General features: G+C 38.5%; 1 protein-coding gene across 16 annotated transcripts in view; it reads left to right on the top strand.

The window, feature by feature from the left end:
* The window catches only part of HNRNPC (heterogeneous nuclear ribonucleoprotein C), a 56,359-nt gene extending 35,911 nt beyond the window's left edge, over positions 1-20,448 (top strand). For 10 of the 16 annotated variants that reach the window (XM_080807600.1, XM_080807593.1, XM_080807586.1 and 7 more), the window contains 4 exons: positions 18,813-18,973; positions 19,460-19,573; positions 19,816-19,976; positions 20,076-20,448. In XM_080807600.1, the coding sequence (XP_080663726.1) occupies positions 18,813-18,973; positions 19,460-19,573; positions 19,816-19,976; positions 20,076-20,159 (520 nt within the window). In that variant the 3' untranslated portion in view covers positions 20,160-20,448. The remainder of the gene's footprint in view (positions 1-18,812; positions 18,974-19,459; positions 19,574-19,815; positions 19,977-20,075) is intronic. The other 6 variants (XM_080807591.1, XM_080807598.1, XM_080807597.1 and 3 more) reach the window with 1 other exon arrangement.
* Positions 20,449-21,283: the final 835 nt, after the last annotated feature.

Here is a 21,283-nt window from a genome sequence, read left to right on the forward strand (position 1 = left end):
AGGTGGTTGGAACAGTGGTTGATACGTGTCTGTGCGTGTGCACGCATGCACGCACGCACCTTCAGAAGAGCATTAGTATTCGTTGAGAAATAAAATCAGGAAGGTGTGTGGATAGGGCTACGTTATGGATGGTTATGAATTATAGATTTACACATGATAATAGGAACTAGTTACTGGGGAATGACAATACACAGAAGATACTAGTATTATATTGGCATTCGGATAACATTAATCTTAATGAACATTAAGGAGATACTAAGTTTATTTGGTTTCCTGCTTTTTAAATAATGCATTATATGGAAGTATATGGAGTGTACTCCTACACTGGACTTAACCTAGTATGAATTTTCCTTTGCTCTTTTTCATTTTAGGTTTTCAGTATTCCAGCCATTAGTATGGTGTTAATATATATAAGAGTTTCAGTTAGATCAATTTCTGCTTTGGAAATAAAAGTAATAGCTTTCTTGATTAGGGAATTTTTTCCCAAAAGAAAAATTTTTGAACTGAGTGGATTAGTCATGCCAAGGGATTTGGGTAATGAAATCAGGTCGGTCAGTAAAAACTATGAGTAAAGACCTGAACATAAATACTTTCTGTATATTTTTTGTGTTTGAGACAGATATGGACTGCAGCAAGCTAGTCATTAATAGGCCAAAAAAATAAGACTAGAAAAATAGTTTGGGCCTGCATTGTTAAGGTCTTTGAATGCCATATTAAGGTTGTGTGATTTGAGTATTCTTCATGCATCATAAGAATGGTTATTTCATTTGTCCTTAGAGATTTCTTCACATTTTTGTGTCTATTAGTCTGAATACATATCTTGAAAACTATGCTGATTCTCATATTTTGAAAATATTAAGGTATTTAAAAACTGAGAACAGATCTGGGCATCTCTTTGCTAATGAAAATGTGATCATTGGGTGAGTGACTGGAAGCTCCTGAAACTTACGTTTATCTGAGGCAACTGCCCTTTACGCTCAACTCTCTGCTTAGGAAAATACTCAGTGCTCAGCTGTAGCTCTAAGAATCCTTGTACACATGGTCTAGGTAGATTCTTGAGTGTTGGTACATATATATATATATTTTTTAAAGCTTCTGAAGAAATTCGATGTCAGAGTCAAGAATCAATCATTAATAAGGGATGAGGAAGTAGTTTTATTTCTGTAATTCTTATCCTATTTCGTTGTCCATGGCTCCCTTTAGAAAAATTGTAGTACATTTATATATATTTATACACAATAGAAATAATTTGGGGGTGTACCTTGAACTGGAATGGAAGAAACCTCCTGTTTTAAATTGAGTGTATAGAGATTTTTAACATGTACAATCCTACCTTTTTCATGAGAAGAGCCATCTAAAGTTTCAGTTGTCCTGTTGAGGCAGCAAAACTTAACAACCATCCCTACCATCATCCCACTATTAGTTCAGAAAAGATTGTTTTTGAGTCAGGACTTATCAAAGGGTTAACTGAAAAGAGATGTAAACAGGAAGAAATAGTGAAGAAATTTTAGATATTTGCAGAAATACCTTCAAATTTCTTGCCACTGCTCTTTGATCCTAAAAGTTGGTGGCAGTGCCACTACTGGCCTTACTCTTGAGTTTTTCAAAAAGAGGAAAGTGAATACCTTTAGTTAGTCTGATGGTATTGCTTGATTTTATGGAGGGTCAGTGATAAGTAATGTCTTTCTCCTTCCATTCTAATCTCAGCCAATAGAAAGAGACTTTTTATTTTTTTTAAGATTTTTACTTTTTATTTGACAAGTAGGCAGAGAGGCAGGCAGAGAGAAGGGGGGGAAGCAGGCTCCCTGCTGAGCAGAGAGCCAGATGCGAGGCTCAGTCCTAGGACCCTGAGATCATGACCTGAGCCGAAGGCAGAGACTTAACCCATTGAGCCCCCCAGGCGCCCCTAGAAAGACACTTGTGATAACCAAGCAACCTGGCAGTAGTGGGTAAAGAACCGATTCAAGTGTATCACTGAGGTCTATAGTAGGAAAATGAACATACTTAGTTAAAAATAAAACTAAATCAGGAAAATTGCATTAGTTTCTGCTTAGAAGTCATTCTAAACATACTTTATTTGCAAGGTTAAGACTTTTACTGTCTTAGTTGCTAACATAGTGATCCTAAATCAACTGTGTTGGATTCCTTATTAAAACAGAATGGAACATTGGCTCTAAGATGAGCTGAAAGCTCTGGGTCTTCCTGTGTAAATGGTGTTAAATCAGTATCTGCCTAATCCCTTCAGTCATACCCTTAAGAACAAAGAATTCACATAAATGTTTCAAGACATAAATTTGGCATTTCTTTAGGGTTTTGTTGTTGTGTTTTTATTTTTGTTTGTTTTAGATTTTATTAGCCTGCATGAGCTGGGGAAGGAGGAGAAGCAGCAGACTCCTGCTGAGCATGGAGCCTGATGCAGCATGATGACTGGCTCCATCCCAGGACCCAGGTCATTACCTGAGCCAAAGTGAGACACTTGACTGACTGAGCCACCCAGGAACCCCTAGATCATTTCATTATTATCTAGCTTTCTTCTACTTATTCTTATGGTAGAGAGGCAGCTGATACGGAACGTGGAAAAGAACAATTGAATCTGAAGACCTCAAAGTTAGCAAAGAAGCTTATGACCAAAGTCATGTAATCACGGTTTTCTTATCTCTAAAATGGAAATAATGCCTACTAAGAGAGTGGCTATGAAGACTAAAGGAAACATGAAAGATAAATTACATTATAAGGGCGTCTGGTGGCTCAGTGGGTTAAGCGTCTGCCTTCACCTCAGGTCATGATCTGAGGTCCTGGGATCACGCTTCATGTTCGGTTTCTGCCCCTTCCCCCCTACTTGTGCTGTCTGTCTCTCAAATAAATAGAATCTTTAAAAACATTTTCTTGAAAATTGCATTATAAATATAACCACCCCCAAATGTTACAACTATTTACAACCAATGAAGACAATGAGGATTCATTCCTATTTATTATCAAGATCTTCATATTTCTTACATGTTAAATTCGCTGGAAGTTATACTTCTGATTTTATTAATCCTATTAACACTGGTGTATATCATTTTGTTGACACGTACCAAAATGAAGGGACTTGTGGATACCCCACCAGTTCTCTTTGCAGAAAACTAACCTGTAGCATAACTGAAGTTCTTTATGTGTGACAGCAGTCTTACCAGCTAATGTGTAGTGAAATGAACAATGGTTAGTGTTTGTTTTCTAGACACCTTAATTTTTTTTTAAGATTTTATATGTTTATTTAACAGAGATTGCAAGTAGGCAGAGAGGCAGGTTGGTGTGGGGGGAGCAGGCTCCCTGCGGAGCAGAGAGCCCTATATGGGGGCCTCAGTCACAGGACCCTGGGATGATGACCTGAGTGGAAGGCAGAGGCTTTAACCCATTGAGCCACCCAGGTGCCCCAGCTTAATTATTTTTTTTAGTGTCTTCTAAAATATCTCAATTTAAATATATATAAAAGAGAACAGTGTAAGGGCACCTAGGTGGCTCAGTCAGTTAAGCATCTGACTCTTCATTTTGGCTCAGATACTGATCTCAGTGTTCTGAGATTGAGTCCCTGCTTGGGCTTCACACTGGGTGTGAAGCCTGCCTAAGATTCTCTCACTTGCACCCCCCACCCCCCTTTGCAAAAAAAAGAATAGTGCAGAGTAAAAGATGAAAAGACTGCTTTTATAAACATAATCCCAGTACCATTTATACTTAAAATAATATTTCTTAATCTCATCTGTTTTCCACAGATTTGATTCTGTGGGTTACATTTTTGTGTATTTTAGCATGTTTCTCTGCCACCTGTATTTTCTCTGATCTGCTAGATAGATTTGCAGGCTTGATGAGATTTCAGGATCTGTTTTCTTTTTTTTCCCTTTCCATTAGGGATGAGGGAACAGGGCTTAAGGGAAACAAGAGCAGAATACTTCATAAAGGCATTATGCATTTTAGTCATCATTAGTCTGATTTTTGACAGAAATTTTAAGGATGCAGGAAGCTTTGGGTATTTTATAAGGAGAAACACTTTAGATATCGGGAAGTAGGTAATTAACTGTTCTTTTAGGAGAATTAGAATGACTTGTATTTTTGTTTGGGGATGAGTGGGCATTTCTGATCAAGTCCCAAGGATTGTAAATACTTTACCTTTAAAACTGGAGGATGATTGGGGTGCCTGAGTGGCTCAGTGGGTTAAAGCCTCTGCCTTCAGCTCAGGTCATGATCCCAGGGTCCTGGGACTGAGGCCCCACATCGGGCTCTCTGCTCAGCAGGGAGCCTGCTTCCCCCTCTCTCTCTGCCTGCCTCTGCCTGCTTGTGATTTCTGTCTGACAAATAAATAAGTAAAATTGAAAAAACAAAACAAAACACTGGAGGGTAATCTAATGTTAAGACTTAAACAAGTCACTTATATTTATATGTTGTCTACTGAGAGGACAATGGTATCAGATTCTGTAGCTTTATGCTACATCCTGCACTGATTTTAATTCAGGGTATGGGTGGAAAATTTAAAACTGTTACCTGTGATCATTTAAGATTACCATAGTTTGTGGGTTTCTTTCTTTCTTTTTTTTTTTTTTTTAAGATTTTATTTATTTATTTGAGAGAAAAAGAGAGCAAGAGAGGAAGAAGCAGACTTCCCTGCCGAGCAAGGAGCCCAGTATGGGACTCTGATCCTCGGACTCCAGGATCATGACCTGAGTCAAAGGCAGTCACTTAACAAACTGAGCCACCCAGGTGCCAAAATTACCATAGTTTGAGAGGATTCTCAGTACATGTTGTACCAGGAATGGTGCTGTTCTTCCAAAATTAAATAAATGTATTTGTTAATATCTTAGCATTATTACAGTGACCAGATTTTGCATTTTAATGATGGAAAAGTCCAAATGATTATTACTAGGTTTTTTCCATAAGTTACTTTTTTCACTGATTACCTGAATTTAGGCCTGTCTTTTGTTTTTGTTCTTAAGGCCATTCCTAATTTTAGAGTTGTTAGAAGTTTTGGGGATGAATTTTAATAATTGCTGATATATGTGGAACTACCATTTTAGGTATATTCATATCTGACAGACATACGGTCTCTCTGTTTCACATATACTGTAAACTAAGATTCATTAATCAAAACATTTTATTCTGATAAGATATAGCCCCAAAAGTAGTTTTTTGTTCAGTGATGACTATTCATGGACATCTATGTATAAAACCAGGGGATTTGCATAAGTCATGTCTGTGTGTGACAACATTACTGTTTGTTGATGTTGAAAGTGAAAACTTGAAAGCTTCTGACAGAGATCCAATTTCAGTTGTCCTATTGAGAATCTTGTTGCTTCTAGGAACATTGTTGCTAAAAGACTTCTTGTGTGAGCAGTTGCCTTGAAATGCTTAAAGTGATTTCTTTTTCCAAATCCTTAAAATTTATTTCTAATTTATTTACAGTCTCTTTGCGCATTGAGTTTTAGTCATTCACTTTTGAAATGATGGATCATTAGAAAGCTGTATGTGCTCTTGTGCCAGAAGTATTGTAATAAAAATATTTAGCACATTGCGGGAGAGACACGGGCATTAAAGCTCTGGGTTTTTTTGTTGTTGTTGTTGTTTTGTTTTTGTTTTTTTTTGAGGGATCTTAACCTTTAAAGCAAAATTGAAAGTTCTTAAGTATGCTGACATATGCATGGTATACAAGTGTTTAGTATTTGTGGCAATATTTATATAAACATTTAGGGTCTCTTTTAAGTATAAAACTATCCATTTTTAGAAAAATACTGAAATGTTATGGGTTGTTTTTTTTTTAAGATTTTATTTATTTATTTGATAGATCACAAGTAGGCAGAGAGGCAGGCAGAGAGAGGGGGAAGCAGGCTTCCCGCTGAGCAGAGAGCCTGATGCGGGGCTCGATCCCAGGACCCTGAGATCCTGACCTGAGCTGAAGGCAGAGGCTTAACCCTCTGAGCCACCCAGGCGTCCCAGTGCTGTGGGTTTTAATCAGTTATGGTCCCACTTTTCTTTCCCTTACAAGGTAACCCGTGAAGTTGTTCTGAAATTACATAATGATAATGGTCGCATAAATTTGTGTACACATTCAAAGGGTTTATTATGTGGTATGTGAATCATATGTCAGTTTAAATTAAAAAAACTGTGCTCAGCTGTGGACAGGCAAGTAATTCTTAGTCATTCTTCTATTGAGAACTTGGGAGCACAGGAAACATAAGTGTCTAGTTACTAGATTTGACAGTAGGCAATAATATGAAAGCTTAGACATGATAAACACCTGATAAACAGATGATGGTTCAAAAAGATCCTGATTTTGGGACGCCTGGGTGGCTCAGTCGATTAAGTGGCTGCCTTCGGCTCCGGTCATGATCCCAGCGTCTTGGGGTCGAGTCCCACATCGGGCTCCTTGCTGGGCAGGGAACCCGCTTCTCCCTCTGCTTCTGCCTGCCAGTTCACCTGCCTATGCATGCTCGCTCTCTCTTACAAATAAATAAAAAAATTTTTTTTTTAAGATTTTATTTATTTATTTGACAGATCACAAGTACGCAGAGAGGCAGGCAGAGAGGAAGGGAAGCAGGTTCCCTGCTGAGCAGAGAGCCGGATCCCAGGACCCTGAGATCATGACCTAAGCCAAAGGCAGAGGCTTTAACCCACTGAGCCACCCAGGCGCCCCAAATGAATAAAAAATCTTTAAAAATAAGTGACTGGACTGTAAAAATTCTTCCTTTAGAGCTTTTTCAGAGTGCTGTTAACTATTCCATATCTAAGTAAATATGCCAGCGCACCATGAATATAAAGAATAGAATACATCAACTCACATAACCAGATACAGTATGTGTATGACAAGCTGTATCTTATCTAATGAAGAAACTGTTGTATCAAGCACTGTATGATAACAGTGAAGAACTTGATGTGGAATTAATATCCTATCGGCTGTTATGTTCCCTTTATTGTACAGGATTGTGTCATAGGAGAATGAGTCATGTTTTCTTTTGTGGAGCTCTGAGCTCTTGTAAGATTTAAAGAGCCCCTAGGTAGTTTCACAAAGTGCTATATTTCAACTTGCTTTTGATACTAAGGAGGAGGTTTTGCCACAGATAGGATAGAGGTACAGTATTGTTAATACATCTGGTTGTATTTGGGGTAGCATCCAGCTGTAATTGGAAAAGAGTGTTGGTTGGGTGCCTGGGTGGCTCAGTTGGTTAAGCATCTGCCTTCAGCTCAGGTTGTGATCCTAGGGTCCTGGGATCAAGCCCCATATCAGACTCCCTACTCAGTGGGGAGCCTGCTTCTCCCGCTCACTCTGCCCCTCCCCCTGCTTGTGCGTGCTCTCTCTCTCTCTGTCAAATGAATAAATAAAATCTTTTAAAAAAGAGGAAAGATTGTTGGTTGTAAAGGGCTTTGTGTATGGCATGTTAGGCATATGTCCCATAGGCAGATATAACTTAGAAACTGCTTCATGGCTAGAAAAGAGAAATTGGAAGGAAAAAAGATGTATTAAGTAGTTAACATTGTAAATGTTGGAATGGAGAGTAGGTACAGGAATTTCTGAGGTAGACTGATCTTGGTGTAAATTACTGAGTTATTAGGAGAGTAAGTGTTTTGTAGGGAGAACATTATGTGGTATAGCTTAGATTTTTTTTTTCATCTTTCATGACTAAGATCATACTAGTAAAGGTTACATGAAAGGGAGTTTTAGAGGGTTTGAGTTGTTTGAAGTTTGGGGAAAAATGTTGATGCTTCTCTTACATCTCTTTTCTAGGAAGGTATCCTGGTAGACAGTGGAGAAAAGTAGTTGAGGTGAAGTACAGTGGTGGAGAGCTAGCTCTCCATTGAAATGCAAGACAAGTGAAAGAGGCTAGCCATCCTACTAAACTACTATTTAAGCACTTACTTTGTTCTAGGCCCACAAAGTTTTAGGTTTTGGATTAATTACATAAACAGTGAGTATAGATTGAAGCTCCTCCCCCCCTCATGTTACTGGACTTAGTGGGGCTCTCATCTTGTCCTCCTCTTTCCATTTTTCTGATATTCCTGAGTAGCAGTGGACCTGAAGGAAAAACCCATGAAGTATTTAGGTTTTGAAGAATTGGGTGAGACCCATCTGCTTGGAAAGGCACGTGATTCAGATCAGCAGGGTTCTTAGCTACTTGCCTTTGTAGGTGTCATTTTAAGCATAAGGTGAAATTTTGCATTTGCTCTGAGCCCCTCTTTATTTTTTGCATTGAAATCTGATGATTGCTAGGAGGATTTAATTGAGGGCATGTTTAGTACAAATATACTTTCAATATAAACCTGGTTATTATTGACTTAAAATTTTGACACCACATTCTTTATTTCACTTAGCATTCATTTTGGGCTGTTTAGTGTGTGTCCGTGTCCCTGTACTCTTCTTAAGTAGGTAGGAGATACTTCTTTCCTGGGGAAGCATTTGAACCCTCAGCTATTCACAGCCAAGTAATAATCATTCTTCTGTCAAGGACTTGGGAGTGCAGGAGACATTAAGTGTCTAATTACTAGGTTTGACAGTAGGCTATAGTATGAAAGCTGAGACAGGATAAACACCTGATAAGCAAATGATGATATAAAAAAACTCTTGAGAATCTGCTGTATGATTCTGAATTAAATGCTGTTCTGGTTATAACCTAATGCAAAGATAGCCTCTGCTTTTTTAAGTCCTACTTCAGGATACTCTTAATTCAGATAAATTTTGTCATTCCCCTTGACATTAATGTGTGTTTTTTTAATATATATTTTAATTAACTTTATTGGGGGCACCTGGACGGCTCAGTTGGTTGGGCCACTGCCTTCGGCTCAAGTTGTGATCCCGGGGTCCCAGGATTGAGTCCCACAGCGGGCTCCCAGCTCCGCAGGGAGTCTGCCTCTCCCCTCTAACTCCCTCTCATGCTCTCTCTCACTCTCTCTCAAGTAAATTTAAAAAAATTAATTTCATTGAGAGAGATATTTTATATATATATACATATGTATTTTTAGAAGATTTTATTTGAGAGAGCATGGCATGGGGAGAGGAAGAGGGAGAAGCAGACTCCCTGCTGAGCATGGAGCCGTATGTGGGGTTGAGCCAAAGATGTTTAAATGACTGAGCCAGCCAGACACCCCTATAAAATTCTGTGTGTGTGTGTGTGTGTGTTTAAGGATTTTATTTATTAGGGAGCACAAGCTAGTGGTGGGTGAGGAGGGGAGAGGGAGAAGCAGACTCCCCACTGAGTGGGGATCCTGACCCAGGCTTGATCCCAGAACCCTGAGATCACAACTCAAGCAGAAAGCAGACACCTAACCAACTGGGCCACCCAGGTGCCCCTAAAATTCATTTTAAAATATAAAGTTCAATTAGTACATTTAGAGTTGTGTGGTCGTGACCACCGTGTTCTAATTTTAGAACATTCCCCCCCAAATAAATACTTCACTTGTTAACAGTCATTCTCTATTATTCTATCTCCAGACCTAGCAACTACTAACCACATTCTATTTGTAGTTTTGCCTATTTTGGACATTTCATACCAGTGGATTCACACAGTATTTGTCTTTTATGACTGATTTCTTCCACTTAATACTTTTTTTAAGTTTTCTTGGTTATTATTTATTCATGAGAGAGACAGAAGCAGGCAAAGCAGGGAACCCAATATGGGATTCAAGCCAGATACTTAACCGACTGAGCCATTCAGGCGCCCTTTCATTTAATACTTAATGGTTCATCCATGTTGTACCATTTGTTTATACTTCATTCCCCCCCCCCTTTTTTAAAGATTTTATTTATTTGAGAAAGTGCATGAGCAGGGAGAGGACAGGGACTCCAGTGCAGATCCCAGAAATGCAGGATCATGACCTCAGCTGGAGGCAGAGGCTTAACTGACTGAACCACCCAGCAGTATAATTGCTGGATTATATTCCATTGCATGGATGATACCATGGATAAATGTGGTTTATCCATTCATCAGTTGGTGGATATTGGAGGTGTTTTCACATTTTGAATGATGTTACTATATAGACATTTGTATACACATTTTTGCATAGACCTATGTTTTCATTCCTCTTGCGTATACTAATATGAATAGAATTGTTGGGCCTTAACAGTATTTCCAGGTTTAACCTGAGGTACTGCCATACTGTCTTTCAGAGCAGTTGTACCATTTTATATTCCTGTCAGCCATGTATGAGGATTCTACTTCTCCACATCCTTGCCAACATTTGTTGTGTTACTATTTGTTCTTGTTATTTAACTATACTAGTTTGAGAGTGAACAGTGTTAACTCCTTGTGGTTTTGATTGGCATTTTCTTAAAAACTAGTGATTTTGAGCAGCACCTGGCTAACTCAGTCGAAAAAACACGGAAGTCTTGATCTCAGTTGTGAGTTCAAGCTCCACATTGGATGTAGAGATTACTAAAAAAAAAAAAACACTTTGTGTATTTGTGTGTTTATTAGATACTTGTTTATTTTTGGAGAAATGTATTCAGATCCTTTGCTCATTTTTGTATTGGGCTTTCTTGTTGAATGTAAGTCTTTGTATGTTATAAATACAAGTCTTTGGATATAATATCTGATACTGACATTTTTGAGGTTTATTACTGTTTTCCGTTTCTTATAGTTCTGCCTTGAGGTCATGGGAGATAATGTTAACTGTTGCTTTATACTAAGGACCATTTACTAGTTTATAAAGATTATGGTTTTATTATAGATTGAAGAATCACAGAATTCTAAGTTTTTGGAAATTACATATAGGCAGTAGGTATCTGTGGAAATAACAAAATAGAACATTTGTCCAGTAGAACTTTCTGTGGTGATAGAAATATTCTGTATTTATGTGGCTAATGTATGGTAGACATTAGTCACATATGGCTGTTATGATTAAAATGTGGCTAACGTGGGCGCTGGGTGGCTCAGTGGGTTAAGCCTCTGCTTTTAGCTCAGGTCACGATCTCAGGGTCCTCTTAATAGAGGCCAGCTTCAACCTGCTCTCTGCTCAGCAGGGAGCGCCCCCCCCCCCCCCCCGCTTGTGATCTCTCTCTTCTCTGTCAAATAAATAAATAAATAAAATCTTTATTTTGAAAATGTGGCTAATGTGAGTGAGGAACTGAGATTTTATTTTTTTAAAGATTTTATTTATTTGTCAGAGAGAGAGAGTACAGGCAGGCAGAGGGAGAAGCAGGCTCCCTGTGGAGCAAGGAGCCAGATACGGGACTGGATCTCAAGACGCAGTGATCATGAACTGAGCCTAAGGCAGCCACTTAACCACTGAGCCCCCCAGGCATCCCAGGAACTTAGATTTTAATTTAAATAGCCACATGTGGCTAATGATTACTCAGTGTGACACTGCAGATCTAGAAATTGGCAAAGTTAAGCCTGGGTCACATGAATTTTGAGTAGTTTTTAGTAGGAGAATTGTAGTGACCGAAGACTTCTCTTCAGGCGGGAAGTTGGAGAACTCAGCCTGCAGTTTCGGAACCAAGTTGACAAGGAATATTGATGGGTTATCCAAGATTTAGAAATGTAATGTGGGCGGGTGGGTTGGGGATCGCCTGGGTGGCTCAGATGGTTAAGCGTCTGCCTTCAGCTCCAGGTCCTGGGATTGAGCCCATGTCCTGCTCCCCTGCTAGTGCTCTCTGTCCGTCCCTCTCTCAAATTAATAAATAAAATCTTTCTTTTTAAAATATTTTATTTATTTATTTGACAGATCACAAGCAGGCCGAGAGGCAGGTGGGGATAGGGGAAGCAGGCCCTTCGCTGAGCAGAGAGCCCCATGCGGGGCTCAATCCCAGGACCCTGGGATCTTGACCTGAGCTGAAGGCAGAAGCTTTAACTCACTGAGCCACACAGGCACCCCTAAATAAAATCTTTTTTAAGAAAATGTATGGGGTGGGGCGCCTGGGTGGCTCAGTGGGTTAAAGCCTCTGCCTTCGGCTCAGGTCATGGTCTCAGGGTCCTGGGATCGAGCCCCGCATCGGGCTCCCTGCTCAGTGGGGAACCTGCTTCCCTTCCTCTCTCTCTGCCTGCCTCTCTGTCTACTTGTGATCTCTGTCTGTCAAATAAATTAAAAAAAAAAAAAAAAGAAAGAAAATGTATGGGGTTTATTGGTGACTTTGACAGTGCTAGGTTTTGATGATACTGGTTGGGACAGAAACACAACAAAATGATTTCAAGAATGGAAAGATTAAAAAAAATTGAATACCTTTTTACATAACAGCAGAATTTACTCTCTACAGTTTTAACATAGTATAAACAAGGTGTACAGTATCAACCAGTATAATCAAGGTAGAGATCCTTCCATACTCCCAAAAATTTACCATGAAGCACTTTTCTATCAACTTCTCTGCCCTAGCCCCTGGCAGCCACAAATCTGTGTTCTCAAACAACTACTTAAAAGAAATTTCTTTGGAAGCTAAAGAAGTGTACTCTTCTCGCCTGGGATGGGTTTACATGTTCTTAACATGTGGTCCGTAAACAATATTCTCAATAAATACTCTTTTAAATTTTGGCTTTATAAAAAAATGGCACCACACTGACAGTTTTTAAGACACTAGCTTTGGAAAAGACCCAGAGTGACATTGGGGAGTATATATATGTTAACATTATAACAAATGAATAAGGTTATAATTTTTGGGAAATTGTGTCTGTTAAAGATTGTCACCTTAATGTGAGGCTTGATAAAAGCAGAAGCAAAGATTATTTTTTTTGTACATAGTCTTGAATCTATTACTGTTCCCGAATGGATTGATCAAAGCATTCCCCATTTTATTGCTCCGATTATTTTTGTTTAGAAAATTTTCAGGTGAATTTTCTAGTTGTCTTTCCTGGAAACACCTGATATTGTGTTAACATAGCTTGTCAGATGAGTCTGTCAAGACAAATTAGTGTATTTTCTGAAGACTCTTGGACTCTTGTTACATTGTAGCTTTTATTTTTCTGAATACATATAATTGGGTGCATCTTAAAATGAGTGGGTGTAATTAATCCCCCCCCCAGAGTTGCGAATAAATCAGTGAGGCAATTTTCATTTGTACATACTGAAATTACAAATGTTACTGAGTTTTCAAAAATACCCCTAAATACTAAACCCATGATTCTTTATTAAAGATTATAGAACCATTTATTCGTTGGCAACATGTTGGCAACATTCGTTCTACATAGACAGGGGCTGCTAATTCCTTCTTTTTGTAAACAGGAATGCATGTGGTGTTCCCAGCCTTGATCATTATTCTTTGGGTAATGTTCTTAAACCTACAACTGTGGTTAGGTAATCTTTGTTTTTCCTCTAGTTACAAAATTGTTTTTTCTTTAAAATTTAATAGCTTCAGTGCCACTATACACTGAATGAACTTTTGCAGCATACTGACTTGTCCTTTAGTCCCTTTATCATTAAAGTGAGCAGGGCTTGCTGTTTTTCAGTCATACATAGATCATTTATATTCTTAATGGACCATTGGATAAAGGCAATGCAAAGAAAGTTAAGGAACATAAAGTACAACTATGCAAATTTATATTGGTAATTGGCACTCTATCCATATATTGCATTGACAAAGCAATTCTAAGTTCACATTTCTGTTCAGTTCGGCTTCTACCAAGAAGACTCACCAAGGCAGCATTTTGCTTGTGGAAAAATACCTGCAAATAAGGTTTGATTGTCTTACTTCAGAAATAAAACACAAATCATAAAAACTTAGCTAGTTGATTATTTTGAAGCACAACAGGCATTTTGGCAATGTGAAAACAGGTTTTTTTGGGCATCCGTTTTTTACATGACAGAGTTTCATATTTGCATTTTTTAAAAAAGATTTTATTTATTTATTTGACAGAGAGAGATCACAAGTAGGCAGAGAGGCAGACAGAGAGCCGGATGCGGGCCTCCATCCCAGGACCCTGAGATCACCTGAGCCAAAGGCGGAGCCTTAACCCACTGAGCCACCCAGGCGCCCCTCATATTTATTTACATTTTGATGCAAACCTGAATCAAACATTACACAGGCATTTAAACCCCCCCCCCATTTATTATATAAATAAATAAATAGAAACTTAAATCATTAGGATGAACTTAAAAATTCTGTAACTTTTTAGTTAAGTATTTGCATGTTAAAATGAACTTTATACCATAATCTTTAATCATGCATTTAAGGTAATTTCATTGTGTTACTTTTACATAAGAAAGCAAATGACATGGGGCGCCTGGGTGGCTCAGTGGGTTAAAAACAAATGACGTGATTTTAAAAGTCTGAGGGGTTGTACTATGTATAGTCCAGTGAAAAAGGTCCTGGTAGTTTTACAAGATAATGGAAAATAGTTACCTAATCATTCAAATATGGTTTCATAAAAGCTTTTATAAAGAATGGGAAAGAACTATCCAGAAACAATATTTTTTAATGTTCAAAGACCGGTTACTAAAGGCCTTGATTATTGAATAGTTATGTAAGGAGTGTTCTGAAGGTTTACCCTGGATGGTATGGTGGGATACCTGTAGTTGAAGTTGTAGATTGTCACAGAGTGAGCACACTGTTAAGAACCAAACTTAAAACAGTTACAGTAGCAGAAGGGCTTCCTTCACGCAGGCTTTAGTTCCAACTCTTTAAATGAATTGTTAGTGCATTGGTGGCTTGAGTTTGAGGTGAGTATCTCATCAACTGGGAGTTTATTTAACTAGTAATTATTGGAACTAGGATGCTGTTCATTGGCTTTTAAACTCTGTACGTAATTTTCGTTATTGTATCACGTGGTTTTCTCTAGATGTATCCCACAGAATACACTTTACGGATAGATTCTGTTCATCTCACTTTCCTAAAATCATTCTTTCGAATCTCGTGGATTTGTTTATATTTTTCTCTGTACTTCTTTAAAGCACATTTTAGGATGCCTGGCTGGTTCAGTCAGTAGAGTATGTGACTCTTAGGGTGGTGAATTCGAGCCTCGTGTGTGGCTTAGAGTGTACTTAAAATCAGTTGTGGGTTGTTTTTTTTTTTTTTTTAATCACGTTTCTGAGAAGTGACTCATTTTAAATTGGTCTTTTTCCTGCATCAGTGATTTTTTATCTTTATTGTGAATAGATAAATTCCTGTAATTTTAGCAATTTCAGAGATAGATCTTCACACATTCTAAAGCCAAACAGCATGGTGGTAGCCTGTAAAATCAGTCCTTCTAGGAAAATCAATCATAAGCAGGGAGAAACATCATCTTGAAATTTCATTGTAGATTTTTAAAAAATGAAGCAGAAGAAAATACTTCCTGACACTTGAATGAAATTATAATGGGATCGCATATTTAAACTGAATTTGATAAATCAGTATTACACAGGGAGGAGGCAGTATTTTTTTTTTTTAAAGATTTTATTTATTTGTCAGAGAGAGAGAGTACACACAAGCAGGCAGAGAGGCAGGCGGAGAGAGAGGAGGAAGCAGGCTCCCTGCCGAGCAAGGAGCCTGATGCGGGGCTTGATCCCAGGACCCCAGGATCATGACCTGAGCCGAGGGCAGTGGCTTAACCAACTGAGCCACCCAGGCGTCCCAGGAGGCAGTATTCTTTTTTTTTTTTTTTTTTTTTTTTTTAAGATTTTATTTATTTTTTCAACAGAGAGAGATCACAGGTAGGCGGAGAGGCAGACAGAGAGAGAGAGGAGGAAGCAGGCTCCCCGCCAAGGAGAGAGCCCGATGCGGGGCTCGATCCCAGGACCCTGGGACCACGACCTGAGCCGAAGGCAGAGGCTTTAACCCTCTGAGCCACCCAGGGGCCCCAAGGAGGCAGTATTCTTACTAGATTGCTCTTACCTATAAATTATATCACTTTGTAGCTTTTATTTTTTTTAATTAATTTATTTTAATAAACATACAATGTATTTTTATACCCAGGGGTACAGGTCTGTGAATCGCCAGGTTTACACATTACACAGCACTCATCATAGCACATACCCTCCCCAATGTCCCCATATCCCCACTGTAGCTTTTATTTTTTTATGATTTTATTTAAGAGTACACAAGTGTGGGGGGAGGAGCAGAGGGAGAGGGAAAAGCAGACTCCCTGCTGAGCCTAGAGGGTGTCATGACCCTGAGATGGATATCTGTGCTGAAAGTCAGATGTTTAACTTACTGAGCCATTTTTTTCTAAGATTTTCGTGGGCCTAGACTATCTGACAGTTGGTTTCCAGAACTACTGTTTCCTATTTGATAATTAATATGCCTAAAATTATTTTTAATCCTTCTAAAATTTTTTTTTAAAGATGTTAATTTATTTATTTGACAGACAGAGATCACAAGTAGGCAGAGAGGCAGGCAGAGAGAGAGGAAGGGAAGCAGGCTCCCTGGTGAGCAGAGAGCCTGACTCGGGGCTCGATCCCAGGACCCTGAGATCATGACCTGAGCGGAGGGCAGAGGGTTTAACCCACTGAGCCACCCAGGTGCCCCACAAACTGCATTTCTTGCCTCGTTTTCATTGTGACAGTTTAGCTACATCAGGTGAAATTGTATGGTTCAAAAGGAAGTTCCAGTGCCCACAAGTACAGGGAATCTCAAATGGCAGGATCATTAGTTTAGAGACTGCCAGTGCCAGTGAATGGATTGGTTGGGAAGGGGTAGTTTATATCTTTTTTTATTATTATTTTTAAAATATTTTATTTATTTATTTGACAGAGATCACAAGTAGGCAGAGAGAGAGGAGGAAGCAGGCTCCCTGCCGAGCAGAGAGCCTGATGTGGGGCTCAATCCCAGGACCCTGGGATCATGACCTGAGCCGAAGGCAGAGGCTTTAACCCACTGAGCCACCCAGGCGCCCTAGTTTATATCTTTGAATCCAACGGGATTAGGTCACGAGATGTTTCATGCCCCAGATTTGGATAACTCACCTTCATTTACCACCAGAAATTGCTTTTAAAATAACATCACCTAGCACAAAGAAGAGTGGTTTCTGAATTATTTTATATTTTATGTTACAGTTTTTGAATTATTATACTGTGGGAAATTAATGGGCCAAAAGAAGAAAAGCTTTATGTAATGAAAGTAGTGGTGATAATAAAACATTACTCTAAGTATCTTGTTTGTGTTAATTCCCATAAACCATTCCAAACTGACAAATTAACAACTCACTTAAAATTTGTCTGCTACAGGACTTTTGGTTGGCTTAGTTGGTTAAGCATCTGCCTTCAGTTCATGTCATTGGGATTGAGTCTCACATCAGTCTCCTTGCTCATCAGGGATCCTGCTTCTCCCTCTTGGCCGGTGCTTGCTCTCTCTTTGGCAAATAAAATCTTTTTTTTTTTTTTTTATTTAAGATTTTATTTATTTATTTGACAGAGATCATAGGTAGGCAGAGAGAGAGGAAGGGAAGCAGGGTCCCTGCTGAGCAGAGAGCCGGATGTGGGGCTCAATCCCAGGAAATAAATATTGGGTGGTCTTGACTAAAAACTGCTTAAGTGAAAATTACTAACTAGTACGCTCATTTGTTTGGCAGTGTACCACGTGTTCCTTCTTAGTTTAGGAAAATGTTCCTGTCATAGCTACTTCTGGGAAAAAATAAGCTACTGCTATATTAAAGTAGGATGGAAACGTTTTAGATTAAGTTGGGTTGAGAAAGATAATTATCACTACCTGGAGGATTGGAGACTTAAAAACTCAGAGATTAGTCACTGATGAGATGTCTTGGAGACTAGTTATATATATGAATTACAAAATTTTAAGGCTTTATAATATATCACTTTAGGCAGAGCAGCAGTTCTTAGGTAATTTTTGTAGACTAATACCTGGGCCTTGGAATTAGTTACTAAAAAGGTACAGAACAAAATTGAAGGATTTTTTTTTTTCCCAGTGGTAGATCTTACCTTCTTGTGCTGCCAGTCTCTTGTAAAAATAATACAGAATGTAGAGGTTTTCTAGAACTGTCATCCATGTAAGAAGTTTTTTTGTAACACTTTGAATTTTTTCTTTACAAATAAGAAAGTCAATACCAAGCCATCATTTTGAGGTATATCTTTAGCAGTCACTGGGATACTCCTCCAGAGGAAGCAGCAGTTAAGCAACCAGTGATGATTTTTGAGAGCTGAATGTGTGCTGGGCAGTGGATTCAGGCACTAGTGAATAACCAAAACAGACAGTATTCCTCATCCTGCTGGAATTGGAACTATGAGTGCATCCTCTGCTTAAATGTTGTTAGAATGGATTATGGCTTTTTATACACCACCAACACATGTGAATAGCTCTTAGTACCAACTATCCATTCTATATGGTTCAATTCAGTATCACTACTAATAGTAATAATTTATTTCTGTACTCACAATAATTTCTATATAGTAATTTATATTTATTTACTTCCATACTCACCAAATACGTACATACTCACTCTGTATATTCTATACATTATTTATTTATTTCTATACTCACCAAATTTAGCTCGCCATAAATAACCATTGTTCGCAGATTCCATTAATTGCAATCCCTTTTTCTGAGTACTTTATTTGGAATTGTTTTCTAAGTTTTATTTATTTATGAATTATTGTAGCGTATATAGAGTAAAATTAAAAAATACATATGTAGTCTATTCATTGTACAAAGTAATACTTACTAATACTGCCAGAGTACAGAGGAACTTTGCTGTCCATCCCTTAAGGCCAACCATCATTGGATATGCATGTGTGTATGTAGTATTTTCTTGAAGTAGCAGCTGTATTGAAAACAGTAGAGAAGGAAGGCTTTTACTGGACCTTGTAATAAAATTAGCAAAAAGATACAAATTGATAGACAATGAATATTAATTTATTATTTTATAAGGTCACTGATGGAGCTTGCTGACTTAATTTTAGTTGTGAAGGAAGTCTGTTTTCCTTTTATCCAATAGGATGTATAGTTACCCAGCACGTGTTCCTCCTCCTCCTCCTATTGCTCGGGCTGTAGTTCCTTCAAAACGCCAGCGTGTATCAGGAAACACCTCACGAAGAGGCAAAAGTGGCTTCAATTCTAAGAGTGGACAGCGAGGATCTTCTTCCAAGTCTGGAAAGTGTATGTATTATTATTGCAGTTTTATGATTCTGCTACTTGTGTGTTGTTGAAATAGGGAAATTAATGCAGTTAGTAATGTTCAGGTTTTATAATAATGGCTTTGTGTAATCAAAATAATGGAAGAGAAGATAGTAGTGATTTAAGGGGCCAGTTAAAGTATTCGACTTTAGGGAGCTAGTAAGTGCTTAAAAATTTACAAAGTTTATAAGTCAAGTCAAACAGTTACAGAAAGTGCTTTTAAATATAATTGAGATCTTCAGTGGGCCTACAGAAGTAAGAATACTGTTGCTACGGGAGTAGGCACATTAGATTCAGTTTTTAGCTACCAACTAAGTGATTGCCATGACTGGGACAGTATGATCCTGGCTCCATTTCTCCCCTAGGATCCCCTCTGGCTATTGCCGTGTGGTTTAGTTGGAAATGTGTTCGGCATCTGGTAACTTCTGGTAGAGTTGATCCTAATACAGAGTTCTGTTTGTATTAAAGTGAAAGGTGATGACCTTCAGACCATTAAGAAGGAGTTGACCCAGATAAAACAAAAAGTGGATTCTCTACTGGAAAGCCTGGAAAAAATTGAGAAAGAACAGAGCAAACAAGGAGGTAAATGGCTTTGCAGCTTGTTGGGTGTAAACTTGGGTTAGTTACCGAAGATAGTTGAAGGTATATGTTGGAATAGTGGGGTATAAAGCAGTTGAATATGAAACTTGGGGAATTTGAATTGGGAAGGGCATTTGTGTGGGAGGATTTAGATTTGTGCTGCAGTTCTGTGATCATTAATGGGGATTGTCTACATCCTGTGGACATTACTTGCCCCTAGACAGACTTGTCCTTCTCATCCCCAGTAGAGATGAAGAATGATAAGTCAGAAGAGGAGCAGAGCAGCAGCTCCCTGAAGAAAGATGAGACTAATGTGAAGATGGAGTCTGAGGGGGGTGCAGATGACTCTGCTGAGGAGGGGGACCTACTGGATGATGATGATAATGAAGATCGGGGGGATGACCAGGTGAAAACCACGGGAAAGGAAAGAAAGAGGTGGTGGAGGGGGGAGCAGGGACACATGGAGTGCCTCTAACTCCATCCTATTTGTGTCTGTTTCTCACAGCTGGAGTTGATCAAGGATGATGAAAAAGAGGCTGAGGAAGGAGAGGATGACAGAGACAGCGCCAATGGCGAGGATGACTCTTAAGCACATAGTGGGGTTTAGAAATCTTGTCCCATTATTTCTTTACCTAGGCGCTTGTCTAAGATCAAAATTTTCACCAGATCCTCTCCCCTAGTATCTTCTTCAGCACATGCTCACTGTTCTCCCCATCCTTGTCCTTCCCATGTTCATTAATTCATATTGCCCTGCGCCTAGTCCCATTTTCACTTCCTTTGATGCTCCTAGTAGTTATGTTAAGTCTTACCCTGTAATTTTTGCTTTTAATTTTGATACCTCTTTATGACTTAACAATAAAAAGGATGTGTGGTTTTTATCAACTGTCTCCAAAATAATCTCTTGTTATGCAGGGAGTACAGTTCTTTCCATTCATACATGAGCTCAGTAGTTGCTTCCCTAACTGCAAAGGCAATCGCATTAGTTGAGTAGCACCTGAGAGCAGCTTTGAGTTAGAGGTATGTGTGTTATACCCCACATAAGAGTGCTATGTGGGGCTGTTCAACACAAATGTAACAATGTATTTTTGTGAATGAGAGTTGGCATGTCAAATGCATCCTCTAGAAAAATAATTAGTGTAATAGTCTTAAGGTTTGTTTTCTAAAGTTGATACTGTGGGTTATTTTTGTGAACAGCCTGATGTTTGGGACCCTTTTTTCTCAAAATAAACAAGTCCTTATTAAACCAGGAGTTTGGAGAAAAAAAAAAAACCTGGTTTTTTATTTTTGTATTTTATAATTGTTTACTTCAAATTCTTTGTTTCACAGCGGCCTCCACAAAAACCCTAGAATGTACTAAGTATATTTTTCTTTGAGTCATAGTCTTCGCTCATATGAACATACACTACTCAAATGATGTGTCATTGGGGTGGGTATTGCTTTGATGTGGAGTGGAGATTCTTGTGCAGAATGGCTTTTCTATCCTAATGAAAAGGTTTGGGAACAATATTAAGAGATTTCATTAATGTTTTGTGGTCCATTTGGCACCCTTTTTGAGATTTTTGTTGTGTGCTCAATCGTTTTGTCCTTAAATAGAAGAGGTTCAAACATGTCAGGATTTTAGGAAAATTTGAAACAACTGGAGAATGAACCTCTGTTACTTTCATTTTATCCTTTTAATTGCTATTTAGAGTCGCAGTTACTTTTGGATTCTGA

Source organism: Martes martes (assembly GCF_963455335.1).
Source record: "Martes martes genome assembly, chromosome: 7".
Taxonomy (NCBI): domain Eukaryota; kingdom Metazoa; phylum Chordata; class Mammalia; order Carnivora; family Mustelidae; genus Martes; species Martes martes.